The sequence below is a fragment of the Ptychodera flava genome, chromosome 9, assembly GCF_041260155.1.
Source record: "Ptychodera flava strain L36383 chromosome 9, AS_Pfla_20210202, whole genome shotgun sequence".
Lineage (NCBI taxonomy): Eukaryota > Metazoa > Hemichordata > Enteropneusta > Ptychoderidae > Ptychodera > Ptychodera flava.
This window is the reverse complement of record NC_091936.1, coordinates 21,599,278-21,625,584: the sequence shown is the minus strand read 5'-3', so window position 1 is coordinate 21,625,584 and position 26,307 is coordinate 21,599,278. Positions and strand designations below refer to the sequence as shown.

Below are 26,307 nucleotides of genomic sequence, written 5' to 3'. Positions count from 1 at the left end.
GTGTTATGCCTTTGTGCCAAGTTTGAACAGAATCAGTACGAGGATATTTGAGTTATGGTTCAAAGACACGAAAAATCGCAAACAAAATGGCCGCCTTGCGGCCATATTGGATTGTATCGCAAACTAATTTGACATGCACATGTAGGCCATAGTGTTATGCCTTTGTGCCAAGTTTGAACAGAATCTGTTCACGGATGTCTGAGTTATGGTCCAAAGACATGAAAAATCGCCACAAAATGGCCGCCTCGCGCCCATATTGGATTATATCGCAAAATTATTTGACATGGATATGAAAGCCATAGTGTTATGCCTTTGTGCCAAGTTTGAAGATAATCTGCTCAAGGATGTCTGAGTTATGGTCCAAAGACATGAAAAATCGCAACAAAATGGCCGCTTCGCGGCCAAATTGCAATCGTATCACAAAATAAATCGACGTGCATCTGTAGGTCATAGTGCTATGCCTTTGTGCCAAGTTTGAACGAAATTGGTTCAGCAGTGTCTGAGAAACTGTTGATGACGGACGGACGGACGGACGGACGGACGGACGGACGCACAGACGGGACCCAATCTATAAGTCCCGCCGGACTTCGTCCGCGGGGACTAAAAACCTATGTTATTATCATTGAAAATTTACACAGTCACTTTAAGAACAGTGAAGCAATTAGTATGTAAACCGGTATCAAGTATCATAAACTCAGGGTGACCCAACTCAGGATAGCCATTACAACTCTACCTGTAACCCCAACGCTATCCCGATACTTATCCTGGAATGGACCCCCTAGGTATCAGGACAGTGTATATGGATTTGACAATTGATAGCTACTTTCTATCATGTAGTATGATGTACCGGATCCATCCCTTTTTACACTCAAGCAATTTTCATTCAGTTTCAATGTGACAATGAAATAACAGGTCATGAAGATGCACTGCAACAATGTCAGTATGGCAAAGGCACTGGAAACTTATATGATCATTTCAAATCCGTGATTGGCTGTCAGTACACGAAACAAATATTGGAACAATGAGTCATGGAGTGAACTCATTCCCAGAAAACAATTCCTGCAGATGAGAAGAATTTACATCAAAATATTTGCAGTGTTTGTATGAAGCATCCCTCAGTCCAGCAAATCGATCAGTTCACTTTTCAAGTGACTCATAATACCATCGTTGACAGATGTAGTCTGTCAGAGAACTGCACTAGATGTTCCTGATGACAAATTGTTTTGGATGGATGTTTCGATAGTTTACATGACGGAGGAACATCACCAAAACCACATCCATATCTCTGTATATACCCTCATCAAATGTAAAATTGAGGAAATTCATCTTTGCCACATACATCTTGAAAAAATGCAACCGTATCAAAAAATTTTGAAGATTCATCTTTTACCCGACAAATTGCATGTATCACAATCATTGTATGGTGGAAACTACAAAACTGTGAGGATCACTACATGTGCCTCCATCACTCTTGACATACTCTTCTCATTTCTCCTTTTTTTTTGTATTTCTTTTTAATAATTTTTAATTTAGTCCATCATCCAACGGGCGCTAGCCCATTTACAGGATTAGGTACCCATAACCCACTACCCCAATGGAGCACTGAGGAGTAAAGTGCCTTGCTCAAGGGCACAACACCGTGCTAGAGTCTCGAATTCACCGTCCTCTGACAGTGAGTTCGCTACTCTGGATCTACCGGGACTTGAACCGGGTCTAGAACTACCATCCTCCGATAGTGAATCCGTTACCTAACCACTGGTCCACGGTGCCTCGGACAAGGCAGGGATAATTATACCTTTGGTGGCACAACACCATGCATTACAAGTGCCAGCAAGGTACAATTGGGAATTGAGCATAGAGTTCTTTTTCCATTATTAAAATGATCATATTGCAAAGATCTTGGCCCTATAAATTTATTGTTATACTGTGCTTTACCCAGTAGTTTAATTATGTCGTTATGGTCATCAGGAATTTTTCTAGAATTTTTCTTTCATATTTTTCACAGAATATCCCTTTGTCTTGATACTCTGATGGTATACTGTAGCATCACTGCCAGGGACGCTACATTCAACTCATGATCTGACTTGTTTGCTGAGCCTGTTGCCAGGGAAACAGAAAGAAGGGGCATGCCCTCCCTTATTGATGCTCCAGGGTAAATTAGACAAGCCTAACACTTTCACAGGCTATTGATTTCATTTTGTGGTTCATGCTGTCACCTGGAGCCCGAAGGATAAATCCATGCTGAACACCGCTGAGGTTTGATTAAAATAAATCCATTATATGTCTTCATCACATTTTGACTATCAATAGAGTGATTGACAGCTGGCCGTGAGTTAAAAAGTTATTTCTGTTTTTAACAATATTTCTTGGTTGCAGTGTTTGGCTACGGTTCACTGAGATTAAAGAATGGTTATGTGAGCCAAATTAACTAAATATTGAAAAATTTCCCTTTGCACACAATCTTTGAAATCACACAGCCTCATAATTACAGAAAACGTACCTCAACTATTCTTTGCTCAATTCAGTTGCTCTGCGGCCAAAGAAAATGATTTTTGAGTATACAGCGCACACTTCAAAGCATTGTATTTTAGTGAACCCAACACAAGTCTGTGTTGATCTGCTGTTCGAATCACATTTCAAGTGTCAGCCACAGTATTGTGATTTCAAAGCATTATGACCAAATATGTGCATCACTCATAAGTTTGTATATTGTAGCACAGCTTCTTGTCATCCTATATCAGATAATGAGCACTTATTTATAAATGGTGGATTTTGGTTTTATTGAGAATGCATACATGTACATGTGGTTCGAAAGCTGTGAGAATATGAGAAAAACTTTTTAATGATGGTAAAGACTTTCACCATCACAGTGTGGTTCATACTGTTGTCTAGGATGGACTGGTGTGATGTGAAATAAACAGCACACTTCAATGACTTTGCTGAGTTTGTAAACTTAAGGATCGATGTGCTGTTATGTGATCAAAAAGTACACATACAGAGCAGTTTGAGTTTTTATTAAAAGTGTATTCAGTGGATGGAAGATGAGGATGATGACGGATGTCCCTTCAAAAAATTGTGTTTGTTTAGTAATCTTGATTTGAATCTGACGGGGAGTGTTAAAGTTTATTGATATAAAGCGAAGTATGACAGGTGTATCGATCATAACAGCATAGCTAGCAGCTCCATTACATTGAAGTGCCAGAACACCATCCATCAAAATTCTTCCCTGAAAGTGACAGCGATGTCTCTTGACAATTTGTGCATATGTGTGTCGTCAGCAAGGAAAGTCAGAAGCAAGTTCCAAGGCCTCCTTTGTGTTATTCACGGTCAATATAATAAAAGAATTTTTGTTTGTAGTTGTTTATGTTTGTCATGTCAATATTGTTGTCATACTGATTCCTCATAGAAGGTACGGTGCCTCTATAAACAGCTGTGACTTCTCTGTGCCGATAAATTCTACACTCAGTGTGACAAGTTTCGGACGACCTCAGTTTTCGGACATTTAATGACATGCTGTTAGTTATACTCACTTCGCTCTGTATGATAGCATTTCACAAGTCATGCTACTGCATATTAAGTCAGGTGACGCTGCTGTCCTGTTTTGGATAGTTTTTTTTCGGTAGAAGCTATTTCGGACGCTACAAACTTGGCGAAGTTAGCCACACCGTACGATACAAGGTGTTGAATGCGGCACACAGAGACAGACCGTTTCCGATATCTAAGCGCTATACAAGTCGAAATCTACCAGTTGCGTCGTCCATGGATTAAACATAACTAATTGTCACAAAAAATGTCACAATAGTTTCTAAGCACATCGAAATTGAAAATTGGGGTTTGAAGTTTCAAAATATCAGTATTTAGCCCCTATAATCATATTCAAATACGACGTCCAATTACTGTGATAGCAGTCCGATTACTACGCACTCAACATGGGTCAAAAATTGGGCAGCTTTGACCCACTAAATGCCACTTCTGTCGGTGTTACAGTTGAGGATATATAAACACAATAAAGTTTCAAAAGGTATGGTAATAAGATTTCGTACTGCTCGTCATTTATGAAACGGCTTTGAGCGAATTTCACTACCCTGTCCGAAAACTGTCACACTGAGTGTACTCAACATTGATACATCCCACATGCATACAGATAAAATTTCCTTTCAATGTTATTCACTGAGAACTACCGGTACATGAATGAAACAAAATATTTATTACAGAGTTTTCTGTGGTCTGTGTAGAATTTTGCATTTAATTGGTAATTATCACACTGCTCTGCATGCAGACAACAGCTGCATGCTACCGGCTACATGTATACATGTACCTTGTACACTTCACAGTGATAATCTTCAACTGTGCCTGTGTAGGACACTATAGAGGGGAAATGACAACCTATTAACATCCAGGCAAGTACATGCACATTTGTGACTTTGAAAAAGTTGCCTGTTCAAGTAAAAGATTACCTGCCCAGTAATTATATTTCACATCCTGTTAATCTGGTATACCTTGCCTTTTACCCAAGCAAACAAAAAATTGGCGATTATTTCCATCTGGCCGTCAGGTAGGTAACTTTAAAATTTCACCTGCCCAGCTGAAAAGTTACTGGCAGGCGGTTTGAATTTCCTCCTCTGTGCTTACCATACAGATAGCATCACAGTACATGATGTAGCAGTACTGTAACTTGTACAAACATGACCAAAATAAAAAAACACAACTACATGTACTCTGCATTCAATAAGCAAAGAGGCAGCGTTTTATCTTTTTGCAAAAGGAGAAATACATTAGGCACAAGTAAATCCATCACGGAAGGAATTTTTAAACTGCTGCAAATGAATAAAGTGTGCGATAAACGACAGATGTTGAGCACTTGGAGTGTTCATTTCCATTCATACATTTACACACCTTCATAACATGTGTTTGATTTCACTGTATGCACAGGATTTCCTATCAAGAACAGAAACTCCGCTTGATGTGATTGGAATGGTTGTTAAGTGCATATTGGCACTAAAACTTTACATTTGTCAGTGCTGAGATTGAATCAGGGTTTTCAAAACTCAAGTAGCTGTTTCTGTGAAATGAGATTACGCAGCGAGAGAAGGCAGGTACGTAAGTGTAATATTGGACCTGGCTATTGTGTTGATTTCATGACTGATTGACCAATGGTAACTGGAGTGTGAATGAGAACCTTATACTCTCTGTTATCAGTCTGTCTGCGGCAGGGCAAATGAAAATAAATCAGTTTCGGTGACTGCCCTCCTGTTTTTATCTGTAGTTTCAAAGAGCATCGATTCTCTGTCTCCGTTTACAGATGTGGCTTCAGTCAGTGACCGCAATTGACCCCTTCGCTTCAGCAAACTGTGTAATTATAATTAATTATAGCAACCTGTGCCACGCATTCAGGGCGATCAAAATGCCTGGCTGACACGGCACAAAAATGAGCCGCACTGGACGAGAAACAAAATAAAGACCCCTGATGGCCATGGTACAGCGGTTTTTAAACACCAAAGCAAGTGGAACCAGGTCCTTGCACTTTCAAACCTTCTTGCATTATTCTCTCATGAAAGACTTAACACAACCATAATAAAGCCAACTTGGAGATTATAGTTCATAAAACACGTCACTGCAATGTGGGAATTCCGTTCTTGCATTCACTGTTTCTTTAAAAGTCCGTCTTTATAGCTTGCTATACAATGATATTTTCGCTCCTTACCACAATGCTGCCTAAGTGGTTATTTTGGCCCAAGTTTACCGCAGACAATGGCTGCCCACACCTAGAATCACCTCATGGCGTTGGCACGCCAACCTCTAGCCAGGATATCCCCTAGCCTCGCGGTGACCCTATCCTCTTACGACACGCATTGTACAGATTCTGATATTACATTTAAACTCTGAGCAAAATTCCTCAAGAGTGATTGGCATCATGTTCTGATTTTATCAGTGTTCCATAGGGAATGGCCAGCATTGTGTGAAAGTGCAAAACAATTTTTTTTATCGGCAATGATGTATCTAAAATGCTGAGATGGCACATTTCACCTTTGCTCGATATCAAACTCCATGCACGACACTGAAAAATGTTACAAACATCTTCTGAAAAAAGTTTTTCAAGTACTAGCACTGATGTTGCTTTTCAGTAAAAGAAAGATTCTGATTGTGGAAACGGAATGAAACATCATATTGCTGAATAAAACAGAGCAGATTCCATGGGGCTTTATCCTCGGCTGGTCAAAGGTCACGGGGTCATGGACACTTTCACATCAAGTAGCTTGAAGTCTAGTCAACATCTCTATAAAAAATTCTGCCTATGAAAGCAACTGCCCATTAAAGATTCTATAAAGCGTTTCCGATGACAGAAAGCCTTCATAATGAAAGCTGGGATGAAATAAAATATGAAATAGCCCAACTATCAGACATAAATGTTGTATACAGTATTGGCTTCATAAGCAATACTCTGATCATTGCAGCTTGCAATTTGAACAAACAGCAACACAAAAACCATCTTTTTGTTTGAAGGTAGTAATTCCATTAGTATCGATATTCCATTGAATCAGAGAGGCCACATACTCCAATCATTGACTACAATTTAATTACGCTTGCGGGCTTTCATCCTTTCCTAATTCCTCCAGTGTGTGATCAATGGAAGTGACAAGGAAATGTCTTTATTCCAATTGGAAGAGCAAATCGGATTGCGGCAGGGTCAACTCAATACACTGCTAAATAACAGTTTACCCTTTTTCTGATGCAAAGTTATTATTATTGGACAAATGGATGTCTGGAAGGACAATGCCCGTTCCTTTTATCTATTCTGAAATCTCTCGGTTTTGAATCACCAGAGATGAAGAGCTTCTTTCAATCAGATAAAGTAATTAGATCATGACTCACCATGTAATATCATACTCACAGAATTTAAAATCTACAATGTACCTCAGAGTCCATATGCTGACTGTATCACCTAATTAATATTACCTTGAGATATTAAACATCCTAACATTTTTTGGTCGTTTGAGATGCAGTCAAGGCAATGTGTATTATCCATCAAATTTCGAATTAATGCTTACTTGCAATATGTTATGCAAGGAAATCTAAATACTGTAATTTCTTTCAAAATATATATTTTGCTAGCTGCTGTTTGAGTGAAATACTTATTGTAATATTTACAAAGCATATGAGTCCTGCAGGGACAAAGCTGTCATATTTTGATGATATTTGCATGTATGTTTCAATTGTAATAATTAAGATTGTGATGATTACTCTACTTAATGAAATATAATTACAATTGGTAGTTGTTGATATGTTCAATAGTTTTCAATTATTGTTGGAGATGGATACAAAATTGAATCAATAAAACAACATATTTGTCTATAAGATTGACTGAAAAGTTGAAAGTCGAGTTCTGATAGCAGTATAACATAAATTATTCCTAAACCGGAACAGAAATAATCATTGCTTACAATAATCAATTCAATACTTTACGGTCTGCCGCTACCAGTTATCTTATGACCTGATCTTGACCTTGAAATTGACATCATTTTTTTAATGTGTAATTTACTCCCAGTCAAATGTACTCTACCGCTGTGCACATTTGTAGGTCAGAGAGAAGTTTATTATATCCTAAGAAATCTTGCTATGACAGTGGTATCATCCATACTTTCCAACAACAGCTACACTTGCTTTAAGATTAATGAGTATTTCCTGTGTGTCTTGAAGAGAACTAACGTTACGGATCTGTACACATGTGAAAGTAAAATACTTAGGATCTGACTGACGATAAATTTTGCTGAGTTGTGAAATATCAGGGGTCCTCAGGTCCTGTGGTTTCATTGCAGTTTTGTTTTCAGCAAATGTATTTGACCAATGAAAACACTGCAGAGGAGACAATCTGTGTATATATGTAAATGGTATGTGAAACTGGTATGGCATACCACTATGCCCTGGGATTGGTTTTCACCGCCGACACACATAACATGTCTCTTCACTGAAATAAATTTAATACTTAATCCAATAATCCCTGACAAATGTAAATACTGTAGTCTCAAATTTAAAGGACAGCACTAGAATCCAACAATTACTTGGTTATTTCTGAGACTGTTAATTTCACTGGACTGCTTTTGGACTGAATTAGGGCAAATATGTTTTGAAAATTTATAGACATTGTGTATATCTTTGAGGCTGGTGTTTCAGCCACACCCCACTGACTTTGCACTGAAACATGTGAGTAGGGGTCAAACCACTCAGTGCATGGCTTTAGTTTCAAGGTCCGTGAAACGGAGACTGGCAGGGACTGTTGGTGATAAATATTCATTTTCTAAATAAAATTGTTCTGGTATTCTTGCTGGCAATAAAACTTTTCCCACTCACATAAAACCATGTTTGCATTTCTCAGAAAGGCTCTCTATGGCACTTAAGCTCTTTGCCCAATTTACAGATATTAAAGATTTACATGTTTTTTTTGAAATTTTTCCCACAAGAATAGTTCTGTTATTGGTTTGCTATGAAAACCATCTGTGCACAGCAGAACTTGAAAACTGCATTCTAGAACTGAATGATTCAATAAATTTTTCATTGGTGACTGTGTAGGATTTTCAATTCTAGTGCTTTGTAGTATTTTCAATTCTAGTACTTTTGTCCCTAGAAACGGCTGTGTCAAGAAATAAGGTCCAACCGAACAGATTATTCCAATAGCGAGATTTGGCCTTGTGAACATTTGTTCCATTCAAGACACCAGTATATATGGTGGGACTTTGGGAAAATTAAGCCGGACACATGGAATAAGACCCCGGCAGTGAGGTCAAACAGTCAACCAAACACCCATCTCAAATGTTTTACTTTGTCACAATAACACCTGCCAGTCAAGATCGCTGTTCAGTGTTATCCATGTGAAGAAATCCCTATTGCAGAGTTGTATATGGAGAACAGAGCTAGCTCCTTTGTGTACTGTTATTGTGCATTCATCTATACGGGTATATCAGTACTGTACATGAATCAGGACATGGAAGGGGCAACATAAACTTTCTGCCCAGGGTACAGCAAAAGTGAATCATCAAAGTGGGCCTCAAACTTAAATTTGACCTTCTTTTGCCAAGACAAAGTGCAGTATTTGGATACAGAAGGCAGCTGGAAGCTATGTGCCTTGAGGACAGATACCGGTATTTGGAATCTCAAACTTTAATAATGCACTTTTTGGTTTACTGCTTTTGGAGGCTCAGTTTGAAGCTTATGGAATAACTATAAAGTTTTCACCACCTTAATTTTTATGAAAATCGAAAATTGTATTTTTCCCCATAGAGTTAGCACAGGTATGGCGGCCATTTTGAATTTCAAGTGTTGGGAAATATTGGGTAATTTGTTTCTCTCGTACGAAATTTTTTACTGTGACCCCTGATTTTTATCCTTGATTTGAAAGGGAATAGTTTAAAGATTGTTTGAGAACAATTTGGGTAAAAGTTTATAAGTCTTTCAATTCAAGGTGTGAACTACCTTAAGCTTTCCATAGGTATGTACACACTTTAATTTTTGTGATCTCTCAGTGTGTCTTGGACGCAATGGAAAACAAGCACTGAACAATGGTCGACGGTAATACTGAAGTTCTTAGATATTTTATAAGAGTTTAATGAAATCTGATACCACAGCGAAAACCTTTAAAATCTGCTTGTATTTCTTGCAGAGGTATAAAGACAGTGGTTGGTACGGGCAAATTTGCATAACTCTGCTCCTTTTTCAATGTGTATATGAAATGGTGAAACTAAATACCGAGAGTTCATCTGAAATCAGACCCAGAGTGCCTAAGCTGGGTACAGCAAACCTCTCATGAACTCCAAGATAAATATTTGATTACTGTTTTACCAGCCTGAGAATTCTCTGCTGACAGCGTGAAATACAGTCCCTGATGCAACATCATCTCGTAGATAATATGGATGTGAAATAATCATAAAATCCACTACATTTATAAAAACTCATAAATTCAGCACTACTCTTCCTGGCTAGACAGTGACAGACTGTAATTTTTTCCCCTCCTAATTTCATTCAATCAACCATGCTGATAATGCATGATAATGCATTCCAAATATTTCCCATCCTACTTCCTAAATCCATTGGGTATCTACAGAATGAGTCCTGGGATTATGAGAAGCATGGATGAATGATTTTGCCAGAATTTTCATGGCATGCAAATTGCACCATCTGGAGCACAAGTTCATTTCATATTTTGGGGCATTGCAATTGAATATTTTGAAATAACGATTATTCAATAGATTTCCTGAATTAGTGGATGACACACAATGGCTAAAAAAACCCGACAATTTTTCTTAAAATATGTTCAAAGATTGCTGCATGGCAACTATGGTAACAGATAGTTTCTGCTGATGATTTGCATACAAAGCCAGATGAATTTGTTCACAACTGCTCCTGGCTGGTTTTTTCCTGACAAATGCACATGGCTGAATGAAAGAGCCGGTTAGTGAACGTAATCTGATCCCTACAAGTCCTGGCAATCATCACAGGGACAGCCTTTTTTTGTGTATGATTCACAATAGCGTCAGACAGCAAGCGTCTTTTCTTTGATCCGCCGAACACAAAAGCAAGATTGCTTAGAATTTACTTCTATCACTGGGGCAATAAAACTCACTGCCAGGATATTTCAATGCACCGCAGGTTACATACACCTATTAAAGACAGATTGAACAGGTCTTTGGAGAAATGCCGAACTGCCATTGTTGCTGAAGAAACTCAATACACACTCAGTGCATTTGAGGTGATGTCCGTCCTACACTGATTAGATGAAATTCTAATTAAACTTAAAAACGAAAAGTGAGTCATCGTTGATGGCTCTTCGATCCATCTTAGTCAGTCATCTTGCCGTTCAACTCTTTTTCTCAGACTCTTACACAAGTACATGTAGGAATGTTTTCATATGTGGGATTCAATTTCCTGCAAATCAATTTCCTTTTAAGAAGGTACATTTCAAGTGGTGTAATCTATCAAGTGAAAATCAAAACTATTTCCTAGGCACAGGAAATATGAACTGAACTTTTTTTATGGTAAAAACAAACTGCAATTTTGTTAAACTTACATTCAATAGCACATAAAATAAAGTGTTTTTTTTAGTGTGCCCATAATATCTACATAAAAAGTACAAATTTCACTTTTATAAAAATTACACAGCCATATTTAAGAAGGGAGATGGGCAGTGACAAGATGACCTTTCACATAAAATGCAACTTGTGGACGAGAGTCTCATTTGTAAGTTTGTTGACAATGGAGCATACTTTCAACTGGAAGCTTTTCACTTTCGGATTAATCTTGTTACCTTGATGGGTGTCTCCAGACGGCATGTGATTACTGACAACACTAACATTTACACTGAAGTAACACTTTATAGACAGATTGGAATATACAAACACAATCCTGCAAGGAATCCATAATCCACTGTACTGTGTAGTTTTCCATTCCAGTGATCAGAAACATTTACTTGCCAAGTCCTATTCAACAATTGCTAATGTGGAAGAGGGTTGCCAGGCAACAAAAGGTCACTGTCCTCTTCAGGTCACGTAAAATTCACATAAATCTTTTTAACTCCTGTGGAAAGTTACGATCTGTATTGCTATAGCAGTCTCAATGATTTATGATGCCATCAGGTTTCCGTCAATTATCAATTTTCCTTTTACAAAGAGTTGTGGCCAAAGAATAATTGGGATCAATGAGATGAAAGCTGAAGTCCAGGTGCATAGATAAGGAAAAAATCTTGGGAGATTTCCACATCTACATTCTAAAATATTTCCTACTGAAAAATACACTTTCACTGAATATTTTCATTCTATTACTCATTTCAAATGTTCACCTACATTAAGTCCAAAGTACACCTGGGTTCCCTGAAGGGAAATCATTATAAAAATAATAATAGCATACTTCACATAACAAGAATTCATGTAATTGTTAGACAGCAATGTTGATTGCATCTATCAGATTTGACTGGCTCTTTTTTTGTCGTCAATTCCAACACAAAGGTTATCAACAGTATGTTGATTTCACCTTAAATGCTCTATGAATTCCAACTAAATGTTCTTTTTCTAGATTTGCATCTCTGCAATTTGGAATATACATGTATCTATTGTAACCACATCATATCAATGATGAGCTGAAAATCAACATTGCTACTACCTTGTGTGTGCCCTTGAATGATGTCACTATCAAATACAATTACTGGTAACTAACTACATGAACAAGGTCTATGTACTTTTTTATTTTGCAACGAGGTGAGCTAAATTTCTGTATAATGCAAAGATCCCGTGTACACATGTCTGTTTCACAGGGGACGCCAATTTCAAGCCTTGCAATAGGATGATGAAAGTGACATTTGACACTGTCATGCAATGGAGTCATTTTTCCTCTACACTTGACATTTGAAGCTCTTGAGCTTTTTTTCAAGAGAACTCTAAAGTCAACCGTCTTACAAATGAGTTCAGGAAATCCTAGTACAGCTGTCTTCCTAATTTGAATCTGAAAGAAATCACTCAGAAATCAATTCAAACAAGGTCGACGTCCACGATATCAAATTTCTCTCTCTGTTGAACAACCGTGTTTACATGACTATATGTATAGAATACACAAAATCTCTCTGTCAAAGGTAGCCTACAACCTGCGAAAAATTTCAACCTAATGAAACAGACACCAGATGTCAATAGATGCAAAAAAGAAATTGAAACATCTACATTAAAAAAATTATTTCTATTTATAGAACCAGCAATAATATTCTGTACTAATTTTAACATAAAAAATAATATTCATTGCTATCCCTAAAAAGTTGAAAAGAGCGAAACTTAAAAAAGTGAACCAAACCTTCCGCATTGTTTATTTCCATATAATGAAATTCAACCCAATTTTGCTGATAGTGATATCTATTCAAAAGTGACCTGCCTTTTGGCGTCAAAACACATTTCATTTCTAGTGCAGCGTTTTTGAAAATTTGTCATTTATGCTTACGGCGAGTTTAATTACTTCAAGTACTTAGAGCAGATGAGGCTTTAACAGAGCTCACTGAAAGTCGTTTTCTACATTTGTTGAAAAAAAAAGCATAATATTAGGAACTGTGAGTACAATTGCCTTGTTAAAATGTCAACGTTGATAGATAATAGTTGTTTATGTATGGCCGTTTGTGCTTTCACTGATAATTGCAAATAGTACATTTCTATAAATATAGTGACAGGAAAAAGGGAGAAAAATAAATAAAATCTTCATAGATTCAGAGTGGGTTCAGAAACCAATTCACAGATTTTTTTTCCAATAAATCAAACTCTGTAATATTAATTGCTTGATGACAGAGATCACACAGTGCCAGAAGGTTTCTGGTCAATATTTCCTCAATTAATAACTACTGTGCTAGAGTTAAATCCATTCAAAACTCCAGCATAAAAGAAAGATTCAATAAAATCAGATCTAATAAAATAAAAATTTGATGGCATACATTTCCTAAAGAGAGAGTTGTATATGACAGCCATATCCATTTCAGAGCAGAAATATCAATTACAATCATGAAACTGACAATTGACATCATTTTCTAATAATTCTTTGTCCTGCACTTTTTTATTTGCAGCTATTTTATTGTCATGTCTTTCCAATGAGAGAGAAATTCTGAACACAAGTTTCAAACTACTTTTATTGGGGCCTATTTAAAGTAATAGACTCAAAAATAAACACTGTTAAAAGCTGAATTACTTCACAGACATCTGTGAAATAATATCAGGGAAATGGATCACACACCTGAAACTGACAAGACTGAAATAAACGTCAAGTGCTATCTGCTCTGCACAGATACAGCACAGGATGCTAATTGTTTGAACTAAAATATGATCAATCACTTTCACAATTATCATCAACATGAATGTCTGACGAGAGCCTTTGGAATGACTGTAATTTTTGCCGCTGAGATTACTTTGCAATGAGTCGGATACGGTGCTATTCAACGTCCAAGGGGAAAAAGATGATAAGTCGGCCATTGTGTACAGGAAAACCCTCTCTATTGTGAAAAAACACTGGAAAATATCCAGTCATATCCATTATCCTCCATCAATTACGTTTGTCTCTTTGACTTGTTTTTTGAAAGGTACATCCTTCCTGCTGTGTTCTTATGAATAATTCCTTCTGATTAGAGCAATGTCTGCAGTATGATCAGTGAGGGGATCATCTCATGCCTTCGAAATCTCTCAGAAAATTTATCCATTTAGACCATCTTTCACACTGCGTCCTATTTTTTAACCCTCATTTTACATTACTGATAGTCATTAGATTTTCAGTTGATGTTTGACACATTATTGTATGCATGTGTGTTAAAACTGGATTCTAAATATTCTGGTTTCTGACCATGGGGTTTAATTTCTGACCACATTTGGTAAGATAGAATTTCTATGAAGGTGATCCTAATTCTTGATGAAGACACGCCTGTGATTAAATTTATGCACTGACTTCTGACAAAATTTTTTAAGTTGTTTTTGTTTGCTTCTTTTTTTTATATATGAGATATTATTCTTTGGTAATCTGCATGAGCCTGTTCCTTGGTATCATCATAAAAATTTAAAGTTGTAACTGTATTTGAATTAATTCCTGATATATTCCAGAAAATTATCTCTTTGAATTGTGTACCTGCATTGGAAGTTCAGCTCTATCCACTGAAATCTTGGCATGTGTCCCTGACAACATTAAAATTATTACACAAATAACCAAAATAATGCTAGAACTTACAAAGTCACACGCATGCTAGATTGGTAAACAGTCACGCCCCACTGGCTCAAAGTGGATGGTTAATTATGTGATGTCACACTGAACATTGAGTCTGAATTATGGTGTTTGCAATAAATTGAAATTGTGGCTTGATGCGGTCATCAGATGGAAAAGTTTTATAATTCACATACATTGGTCCAACTGAAGAAAAAACTGGCTCATATCAACTGGCTTCCCACTTTTTCCATATTGTATTGGCAAATATGTCCCTGTGTGGAATTTTTGGAATGCGCTGTATTGAAAACAGAAAACTCCAGTGGTATGGCTTAAATGACCCCTGCTACCCATGACCCTAACGCCTTTCCTTGAAAAATAGACCCAACAGTCTATGCTGCTGTTTTTTTTCTACCAGCTCGTGATGGCAGTTTTCGCTGTGCAGTACCTTGAGTGCTTTCGCATTAACCCAGAGAAGTGAACTCCAATGCCGCAATTGTTTAACTCGGATGCTGCGACAAACTGACAACTGATATTTCTGTGGCCCAGTAAAAAAAAGTAACATCACTATATCGAGATTCTAGCAAGCCTGGGGAACAGCGAACGTGACTTCACTACGTGGTTGGTGCGGCAAAAGAAGGCAGGAAGGGCCCTCCAGCAGAAAGGCGTACTTATGTTTCCTGCGCATATTCGTGTGCACGTTGGTGTCTGCTGGGAGGGGCATGTCCCCATCTTAGTTTTGGGCTAGGCTGGCAAGTTGTGTGGGCTGCCAAGTTGTCCGTCCATCGTAAACGTTAATAAATACCTATATTTCAAAGGTTTCGTTTGCACGAGTCGTCGACCCTGCATTTGTCAACGCATCACTGGCATCAAATTGGACAGCTATTGCCGAGGCTGTTCTCTGATCCTTTGGAATGAATTTCGCTCTCTCCGGTTTGTTTTGGAGGCGATTTGCAAATAAAATGACCAAGGTCTTCTGTTTTCATTTACTGTGTGAATTGAATAGAACCCTTCGCGTGGCACTTTATCACATTTTGTGGTTTTAGGAATGCTACTTAGGCAAGGTGGTGACTATATTAAACTTGCTATCGAAATTGTCAGGGTATCTAACTTACACGAATGTGTACCGTACAGTGTCGTGGAGTACGTATGCCGCCGCTTCAGTTATTTCATGGGCCCCCTTACAGTAAGTATCTCACTGGCTATATGCATACTGGTAATGTAATGTGTCTTACCTGCTGGGCAACAGGGTCTAAAATGGCCTCGATCGTCTTCGTATGAAACACTGGCATGTTGAACGGTTCTACGCGTAAGTGTTACGGTACCGATCGAACATCTAGCTTTTGTCGATCACGTCAGTCTAGATCAGTTCCTGGGAGAGTTGACGACCTCGATTGCCTGCGAATATGACACACGAAGACAGAGTTCAAAACAGTCGGAGGAAGAGAGATGCGGAAGTACGCCCCCACACGCTGAATTAAGAGAACGGGGACTTAGAACCGTTTCAAGAAGCCCAAACTTGTTTCAACAAACAGTGTTTTATTTTTCGATAAGTCTGATCAAAATTTATTCGTTTTGACTCAAAGCGCTTAATAAAAGGACAAAGCATTGTAAAATAGACAATATGGTCAGACTTTCAAAAAGACAATGTATTTCGGAAAACTTGAAACAGTAAGGCTAGCCCAAAATATTTGCGATTCCTCCGGCTTGCCAAATATAGAATTATCACTGCAGTCATAACGTTTACATCAGCTGATCGTACTACGGGTTTAAATTCATGAATGCTTGCATACCTCCCATCAGTAAAGTTAGCATATTCTCTCTCTTGAAGGTTATTTCAATTCATTGAAAAGTTTGACTTGTCGCTTTACATGCTGGAATTCGTGAATAAATATGCCCATTTTTATTGTAATGATTTTCAAGGTGATAAAACTACTTCTCGTAAATTTGTGTTAATTTTTTATTTATAATAGCTGTCATTACACCAATAATCTAACAGTCAAAATAGGCGAGCTACTGCAGACAGCGGAATATGTAATGTTTAGGTCGAGGCATGTTAAGGACAAAGAATTCTTCTTTCTCAAATTTCGTATTTCACTGGGCTTTGACTTAAATTATAAGCACATTGTCTATGTTCTATGTACAAAACGTACGATAAAGGTAAACAACATTGTTGAATCAAGCATACTGATACCATGGATGTTTACATCCATACTGATACAGAGTCGGCGCCCGATAAGGAACACGAAGGTCCTCGGCAATAGAAACAAAATAATTTCACTTTTGGGTATAGAGGGCGTCTTCTATAACGTTATTAAAAGTACGAAATTCGTCTAATAATTTCAGCTTTATGGCACAAATTTTCAAAATAGTGTAATTGTTTTCCTTTCAAATTAATTATACATTAATTAAATGAGATAATTATTCCAGATTAGTTCTTTTCATGCATACGCCTACCTTCAACGAATTCACAGTTTTAAAATTCAAATAACTTGACAGACAGAAACAACATGGCGGTCGTAGCAACATCAACAAACGCAGAAATGCAGTCAGAAGAGGTAACGTTCGCCTAATAAGAAACACTTTCGCCTTTCACAGCTGTATGGAAATCCGTGCCGTTTAATGACTCGCTTGGTTCTATCATAGTCATAGATATTTGTCAATTCTTCTTCGCACTTTTATTGTCACATTAGTTTGGTATCATGGTTTCATATCGCATGTTGGCATGGTAATTGCCTCATATAGCCCAAGAAGTGCATTGATACATGTATGACCGATTCGATAAAATATCATTCCTCGCCTTTACCTCTTCATTAAGTCGTCCTTCGCAGCTGTATCATCGATGTCAACATATCCCTGATACCTAGGTATTTATTCTTTTATTATTCACCGCAACTGCAGAATGTTAAATAAAGCGCTCTTTGTTTTGTCAATTTCACAGTTAATTAAAAGGCAGATGAAGAAACAAGGCATTAGGAAAGATGTTGACGTCACACAACTTTACTTGGCCGACAGGTTTGGATCCATATTTCCTCTGAAATAAAGGAAGCGAAACGATGAGCGGTCATCCTTCAGAAGAAAAATCATACTAAGGATTATAGTACTGGATGTTTGTGCGTTTTAAGGCCTTCCAATAATTTTGTCGCAACGCCTTTACTTATTGTTGGCTACTGCAGAATTCCACAATCTGAATGACAAAACACTTACCTTTCTGCAAATGTAGGGCAATGCATTTTTGGCAAATTTTAGAGACTGTTAAACATACAAAAGTTACTTCAATATATATTTAGAAACAAAAATTGTCTTCTATACTCTATATTGACTTTATAACACTATTTGCTTTTGTTATTCCAGTGATAACAATTATGAGGCTTGCAGACATGTAGTTTCTTCTGTATGAAAAAAAAGTTGTTTTCGTCTCTTGCAGCAATCTAGAGCAGGTCACAGATCTATCCAGGTTTAAGATGCTCAACCACCTCTGGCTAAATGGAAACAAACTCAGACGGATCAACTGTCTGAAAGTAAACTACAGATTAGCGGAACTGTATTTAGAAAACAATCAACTAGTGGACATCAGTGGATCACTGGGACACCTGACGAGTCTCCGCAAACTGATGCTTCAGAGAAATCAGCTTACCAAACTTGAACAAACCGTACGCGAGTTCAGGGCTATGCAGTCACTCAAGGTCCTTAGTAAGTATAACTGTAGATTCCTCCCTGAAAAAGCTGTTATAACAGACCTACACAACTTTCAAATTCCTGATAGAGTCATAATTATTTGCCTGCTTATACTGCGCCTTTATGAACATAATGTAAAAGAATTATGGAAGAAGTGATGACTAAATTTCTAGCATCTACATAAATATTCTTTAAGGTAGTATCATGTATGCAAATCAAATATGAAAGTCTTAAACTTTTGCTCAAACTTTCCTCAAGGAATCGTTCATCCATTCTCTTTCAAAATCAAGAATAAAAATCAGGGGTCACCATGCAAATTTTCATACTAAAGAAACAAAGTACCCAAGATTTACTGATATTTGACATTCAAAATGGCCGCCTTCCCTGTGTTAACTCTATGGGGAAAAATAAAATTTCCCATTTTCGAAAAACTAAATCTTTTCTTGTACCAAGAGCAATAAAACGAGGCCCCACAAGTGGTAGATCAGAAAAGAATTGTAAAAAGTCGAAAGTCTGCATATCTGTCCCCAAGACACATTCTACATTAATGAGCAAACATTTGCTCTAAAACCACCGCAACTTTCAGTGTATTATCAGCCATTGACATCACTCAACTTTGGGGTTTATTTTACAAAGGTAAATTTTTTTACATAAATACCTCGTAAGAACCAATTACTTTGTTTAATTGCTTATGCTTTGTATTTGTTCAATCAACAGATTTATTTAGCAATCCACTGGCTCAGGAGAAAGAATATAGACTTTACGTAATCTACCATGTACCATCTGTTGAACTGTTAGACAGAGCAGGTAGGTTTTTACATGTAGATAAAAATTCCACAGATATACTCATTGATTATCAAATATTTCAAGCTGTCATGAAATAGACTGTGATTCTGTTTCACAGAATGTACAGATACTATACTGCTGACTTTGGATTCAAGACCCTGGGTATCATCCCTCAAGATCAAATTTACTGATTTTGGTGTGCAGTCTTTTCTATCCTAATAAGACATGTTTCTGAGGGTCAAAAGAAGTTCCCAATATTGTAACATATCAAACCATAATATTCATATTATCTTCAAATTGCATCCTTTTATTTTTGCTTCATGTGAAAAAGTGAGTTGTTTATCAATCGATGTTTACTTTCTGTGGTAAACTTTTTGAATGTGTTACCCTTGAGTGCATGAAATTTTAAACAAGCAAATGATGAAATATATCTTTGAAATTTACTATGTCTTTGTTGACACGCAGTAAATTCCACCAACTTTCAATGCATGTTAACCCACAACAATGGATTGGCCCAAACCCATATATGGTGAGTGTGGACCCTGTATACCAAATTTGGAGTGAACAGAATAAACCCCATCTTCCCTTATCAATCCCAACAGAGGTCTTAAAGGAAGAACGGGATGATGGTCGTCAGATATACGACCAGGAGAGGGAAGTCTTGAAACAGAGTATTGCTTTTGGAAGGCGCTGTGAAGGTCCGCCAATCAGAGGTGTCAGTCTAATGGAATTAGATGATCACAGCGACTTTGATCCTCGCAGAGAAGTAGCAAATAATTTCCACAGGTAAGGACAATAAAAACCAAGATTTCTTTCATTATCGTTTAATAGCACTCTGCAAAGGTGATGTGATTTTCTCTTTTTGTTATTCTTATCTTCTTTGTTTTTCAATTTTTCCTTGCCAAGTGAAAGATTTAAACTTTTGCGCAAATTTTCCTCTATGCAATCATTTCAATCATTCGCCTTCCCAAATCAAAAATAAAAATCAGGGGTCACCGTGCAAAGTTTGGAACTAGACCAAAAATTTACCTAACATTTACTGATATGTGAAATTTAAAATGGCTTCAGTGTCTGTGTTTACTCTGTGGGGGAAAAATAAAATTGTGAAATTTCAAACATTTGAAACCCAAAAAACCAAGATGGTGAAATTTTTTCTTACTCTAAGAGCTATAAGATGAGCTGCCATAAGCAATGGACTACAAAAAAACGTTGTAAATGATGCAGAGTTTGAATATCTGCCCACCGAGGGGCATTCCTCCTCAAGACTATTACAGCAAACAGCAACTGTTTTACTGAGATGATAGCAAAATACTACTGGCATTTTAGAGTATGAAGGGAAGGCAGCTTCACATATCTGGAGATGTTTAATGTTAGTGAAGTGACCGCCTGAATTGTTGAGGTTTAGCTATTTGTTAGGAAACTTTCTACAGCCTGGACTTTGTTGAATACAGCTATATGTGGAGGAAAATAGAGACTGGTGCATGATGCAACGGTCCTTGATGGGCTGCACACGATGTCCAGATTCAAATTTCAGTGTTAGATATCAGTACATTATTTCTGTCATAGGAAAATCCTTGTATCAAATCATGTTAATCCTACTGTGATCATCACACTGTCTGTGTGAAATAAAAATTGCTTTGGATGTTAAGAAAGATTGTTTCAAGCATGCCAAATTTTCATAATATAAAATGGAAGAATTGCGCAGTCAATGGAACAGTTTAGCCTAGGGCATGGTCACACAAAAAGTTTAACAACTACAGTATTGATTGATGTTGAGAAGAGGAATTCATTGGACAATAATACGGAGCTCAGTCCGTTTTTTTGCCTTAAATGAGTTTACTATCACTTTTTTCCATTTAAAGCTCAATATGTCACCAATTAAACAGCTGATGTCCATAAAATTGCATGTGCATCAATTTCTCTGTATTTTTATCACTCTGTTTGCCGCAATCTGAAGTGTTCAGTATCAAAGAATGTTTCTACCGAATTATGTCTTTGAAAATGTTTCTTACCAGCTGATTTTGTGCAGTAAACATGAACATTTTGAATTATTAGAGCAATTGAGACAATAACTAGATTTCCCTAATTGGTGAACTTTTGGTGGCTGTAGTGTGCCTGACTGATAAAAATGTTAAATGAGAAGAGATACAGCAGATAAGTTATGACTTGTTTCACACAATCCACCAGTTCATCAGTTAATCCTTGTGGCTTAGTTAATCTTTTCACCACCATGGTTTGGCCCACGCCACAGTAATTGTTATCAATAGTGATTGTGGACCAGTTTACAGGGAATTGGGGGTGAACAAGTTAAGGTAGTATGTGCCTCAAAAGTGAAGGACTTACACTTATACTCAAATCTTCCTTATATAATGAAACTTCCAACCATCCTCTTACCAACTCAAGAATAAAAATCATTGGTCATCGTGCAAAGTTTGGAACTAGAGAAACAAACTACTTAACTTTTACCAATATTTCAAATTCAAAATGACCTAACTCACCACTGGCAGAAAAGTTTAAATTTTCAAAAACGTTGTGTCTTTGAAAATTACCCTACAAGCTTACAAGTGGTAGACCAATGACTCCATGTGATTAACCCTTCATCCTCCCCCCCCCCTCCCCATTACCTCTGTAGAGGTCAAACTTTGCCAGAAAAAGGTCGGGTATAAGTCATTTCAACCTTATAGATATATAATATATAATTTATTCTTAAGAGAAATTTCAAGCTCAGAATTCTTAACCCATTCACCAACCAACAACTTTTGGTTGATTCTTATTATGTTCAATGACAAAGTTGGATCCCAGTGAATGGAAATGTTCGAAAAGTTCTTATTGTTTACAAAGCAGTGATTTAGACAAATATATGTGACAACCTCAGCCATTTTACGGTAGTAGAGGGGTCAAATAACAGGATAAGAACTTCATGTTTACAGGGATTCAAAATGGCAGTAAAACTTACAATGTGACAGTGTGTGAAACAGATGTAACTTTCAATTCTCTCAACCATATGCCATTACCTTTGAGCGAAGCGTGGTGAGTCCTGATTGTCAACTTTGATTGCTCAAATTTTTTCATGATACTTTGGTTAAGAGGAGTTAAAAGTTACCACTTGTTTTATATCTGTAGTCCTCCACTGGCCAACCCAGAGGATGCTGTCACTGCCAGGGCCATGAAACGCTCCATCATGCAATATTCCGTCTTCGACTGGTCCCAGGTGCCAAAGTTTGAAGAGAGACGACAGAAGGGACCCACAGATCCAGTGCCTACGCCGCAAGTCATCACTGTGAGATTCAAATGAGTGGATTGTATCACTTGCCCCATTGATGTGCTTTGACTGAAAGAACAATGCATGAACTGTGGCAGCAATTGATGTCTTTCGAAACATAATGGCAAAAAACCATGGTAACAGACGTCACAGCTATTACACCAAATCCTTTCTCCATCTGAGTCTTATTTATGTGTTTATTGCTGTATATCTGTGATGCATTTTCATAACACTGGACAAATATCGTAACTTTGCATTTGCTGGAATGCTCCTTAGATTTTGAAATGAACAGATTTCTATTTTGCATGATGAATGCCCAAAGTCAGCATCTTGGAAATTAGATCATGATATCAGCCAAATTTACGTAGGGTGTAAATGAGAATATTGCAACAAGAGGCAACAAGTGTCATAATGACAGGAATGGTTAACCGCGAACCTTTTGACAAAGTACACTCTGTTTATAGGAGAGATAGAATGATTCAACTCAAGAGGGCGCTCCTTTCAGAGAATCAAGCCTGCCTTTTGCACAACAGTTATAATATTTACATAGTTGAACTTCAAAGGAAGGGGTCATTGGAACTGCACCTGTGTGACTTCTTTGTTTACAAACAATGTATTTCATGCACAATGTCTAGATACATCTCATCAACATGGCTGGAACATGTAGATTTTACGATGCACATTATGACAAACATGTTTAACTTTCATCAATAATTGCCAGCGTACCTTGAATGTAGTGTTATCATTGGTGATATGGGTCCCATACGACTTTGAGCACATGTCCGATGACCCCTTCCCTTTTAGATTCTCTCTCCACCATACTATGCAAAAGTCAAGGTGTGCAAATTGTTGCCATGGAGACACAGACACAGTTATGCTTTCATTACCTTCTTAGGAAGCTAATTAAAAATCAAACTTTCAAAAATAGATCACTGGAATGTTTCCCAGGTCTGTCTTCTATGCTACTCCAGAAACTCTTTTGTTTGTCCTATGCATTCAATATGAAGAATTATACCACTCAATAATGTATATTTAAAATGTACAGGATATTGTTTTATGATATCATAGAGTTGTTTGTATATAGTGGTTTATTCCTTTATTGCCTGAAATAAAGATCAGTTTTTACATACATCTGTTTCAGTGGGTAGTGATTTGAAGTAATCAGATTGTTGAAATTGTCATTTATAAACGTTATGACTTGCAACCAATTTCAGTGTGAGTCATGATGCATTATTCTAGGACATACTGTGCTGATCTACGAACATTTTTCCCAATTTATTGAAGGCTATTTCAAATATAGCCATCTTTCTGGTGGTATACTAAGACTGGAAGATCTGGATCTATCACTTGAGTCTCGGCAGTACCTGCCTTGGAAAGAGGAAGCGAGAGTGAGAGCAGTTTTTAGCTCCCATAGCCATATGTATATATGGCAATGGAAGCTATTCTTATAGGCTAGGGAATGTCTGTATGTATGTATGTCTGTATGTCTGTATGTCTGTACGTCTGTATGTCTGTATGTCTGTATGTCTGTATGTCTGTATGTCTGTCCGTCAACATCAAAAACTCCAAAACCGCTGCATATTTCATCTTGATATTTGGTGTGTACATGGATGATGGGCTGTAGATGAGATTTTGTTCAAATGAAGTTGTCATTGCCAAAAATATGCAAATTAGTGCCAAAAAAGGCGTTTTTGGTAAAAAATCTCAACCGCTGGTCAGACAGCTTTGATATTTGGTATACAGGTCTCTAGGGATAACCCAACTTGGATTTGTTCAAATTGTGATGAAATATGCAAATCTGTATTTTTAAGGAATTTTTTTGTCATTTTTGGTCAAAAATTTATTTCATCAAAACCGCTTGTCTGACAGCTTTGATATTTGGTATACAGGTCCCTAGGGATAACCCAACTTGGATTTGTTCAAATTGTAATGAAATAAGCAAATCTGTATTTTGAAGGAATTTTTTTGTCATTTTTGGTCAAAAATTTAGTTTCATCGAAACCGCTTGTCTGACAGCTTTGATATTTGGTATACAGGTCCCTAGGGATAACCCAACTTGGATTTGTTTAAATTGTAATGAAATAAGCAAATCTGTATTTTGAAGGAATTTTTTTGTCATTTTTGGTCAAAAATTTATTTCATCAAAATCGCTAGTCTGACAGCTTTGATATTTGGTATACAGGTCCCTAGGGATAGCCCAACTTGGATTTGTTCAAATTGAGGTGAAATAAGCAAATCTGTATTTTTAAGGAATTTTTTTGTCATTTTTGGTCAAAAATTTATTTCATCAAAACCGCTCGTCTGACAGCTTTGATATTTGGTATACAGGTTCCTACAGATAAACTGAATATGATATACGGAATATATGATGAAATCTGCAATTTTGTATTTTTGGTGCAATTTTTGCCATTTTTTGGTCAAAAAATGTGTTTCTCAAAAACTACTTGTCTGATGCCTTTGATATTTGGTATACAGGTTCCGGGGGTTCTCTTAGTGTGATATAGTGAAATTTGATGAAATCTTCAATTTTGTATTTTGGGTCAGTTTTTGCCGTTTTTGGTCAAAATATTTGTTTCTCAAAAGTTACTCATGTGATAGCTTTGATATTTGGTATACATTTTTATACATAATTATGATGAAATCATCAATTTGTATTTTTGCAGCTAATTTTGCCATTTTAGGTCAGGCCATCCTGAAATGAGCTATCAAAGATCTCAACCTTCTTCATCAATACATATGTCACAAAAAGTTGCTCTCTACATAACACAGCAGAGCTCTGTCGACCATGGGGTCGCTTGTTAGCTCCCATAGCCATATGTATATACGTTTACTAGTTTACATTTTATTGAAAATCTCAATAGCCACTGAGCAGATTAGATGAAAAATTAGCATGTAAGTACTTTGGGCTGACCTGAAATGATTGTGCACATCTTGGGTCAGTATCTTGGACTTGCTATTTTTCATGAATTTTTTTGTAATTTTCTCCCATTTTTGGTCAAAAAATCTTCTTCTCTGAAACCACAAGTCTGATTGATTTGAAACTTGGTATGGAAGTGCATAGGAGTGACCTTTCCCAAATCTGGGCAAATCGTGGTGAACTTTGCATATTTGCATTTTTTGGCTATTTTTTTCATTTTTGATCAAAAATTTTTTTTAACTCTGAAACCACACGTCCGATTGAGTTGAAACTTAGTGTAGAGGTTTTTACGGGTGACGTCAGTAAGATTTGATCAAATTCTGGTGAAATTTGCATAATTTTATTTTATTGGGGGAATTGTTTCTATTTGTGATAAAAAATCTTTTAGCTTGATTTTAGCTTGTTTTGATAACTATATGGGAGCGACCAGTGACATTATCACTATTTTTAATCTTTGTGATATTCTCTTCAAGACAACAGTACCTGTCACTGCCTATGGTGTGCAGCGGTACATGGTAGGCATGTAACAATGGCAATCATCAGAAATGCAAAAATCGTTTTGTGCGGCAACCATTAGGCCATTTAGATTTAGAAATGCAAAGTATTAAGTTTACAAACGTATTTGACTCGTCTTTGGAAATAAATGACCAGCAAGCAACTTCAGCACATGTGGATACAAAGTACGGTACATTAATCCTTTGTGTGCTGTATTTTTTCCAACCAAAATTTTAGTGCAATATTTTACCAATTTTTATGAACTTTTTTGTAACTTTTCTGGTAATTTTGGACCAAATGAACACAATATTTCATGAGCCACAGTATTTTATCAAAATTATGGCAAAAATCTGACAAAAATTGACAAAGGTACATTTTATAAGGGTGACAAAAATTGACATTGGCGCTCAAAGGGTTAAATTCAGAATAGTGATGAGGTAGGGGAGTAAATTATTTTGTACATCATAACTGT

The 26,307-nt window shown here is 36.9% G+C and overlaps 2 protein-coding genes across 40 annotated transcripts in view; one reads left to right on the top strand and one right to left on the bottom strand.

Annotated features, from left to right (window-relative positions):
• Window positions 1-16,138, bottom strand: part of LOC139140349 (vinculin-like) — an 81,802-nt gene extending 65,664 nt beyond the window's left edge. For all 39 annotated transcript variants that reach the window (XM_070709515.1, XM_070709517.1, XM_070709520.1 and 36 more), the window contains exon 1: window positions 15,933-16,138. In XM_070709515.1, coding sequence (XP_070565616.1) covers window positions 15,933-15,989 — 57 coding nt within the window. In that variant the 5' untranslated portion in view covers window positions 15,990-16,138. The remainder of the gene's footprint in view (window positions 1-15,932) is intronic.
• A 1,050-nt stretch (window positions 16,139-17,188) lies between these two features.
• LOC139140348 (leucine-rich repeat-containing protein 72-like) lies at window positions 17,189-23,552 on the top strand. Its single transcript, XM_070709513.1, has 6 exons — window positions 17,189-17,255; window positions 17,639-17,712; window positions 18,125-18,390; window positions 19,093-19,182; window positions 19,764-19,947; window positions 22,285-23,552. The coding sequence occupies exons 1-6, from the start codon at window positions 17,208-17,210 to the stop codon at window positions 22,454-22,456; spliced, it is 834 nt and encodes a 277-aa protein (XP_070565614.1). The 5' UTR covers window positions 17,189-17,207; the 3' UTR covers window positions 22,457-23,552.
• The last annotated feature ends 2,755 nt before the right edge of the window (window positions 23,553-26,307 follow it).

Excerpts from the sequence above, each read along its gene's own strand:
- LOC139140348 (XM_070709513.1), top strand. The coding sequence starts at position 17,208 with ATGGCGGTCGTAGCAACATCAACAAACGCAGAAATGCAGTCAGAAGAG. Across the intron at positions 17,256-17,638 it reads CAGAAATGCAGTCAGAAGAG|TTAATTAAAAGGCAGATGAA; the intron begins GTAACGTTCGCC and ends TCAATTTCACAG. Across the intron at positions 17,713-18,124 it reads CAACTTTACTTGGCCGACAG|CAATCTAGAGCAGGTCACAG; the intron begins GTTTGGATCCAT and ends CGTCTCTTGCAG.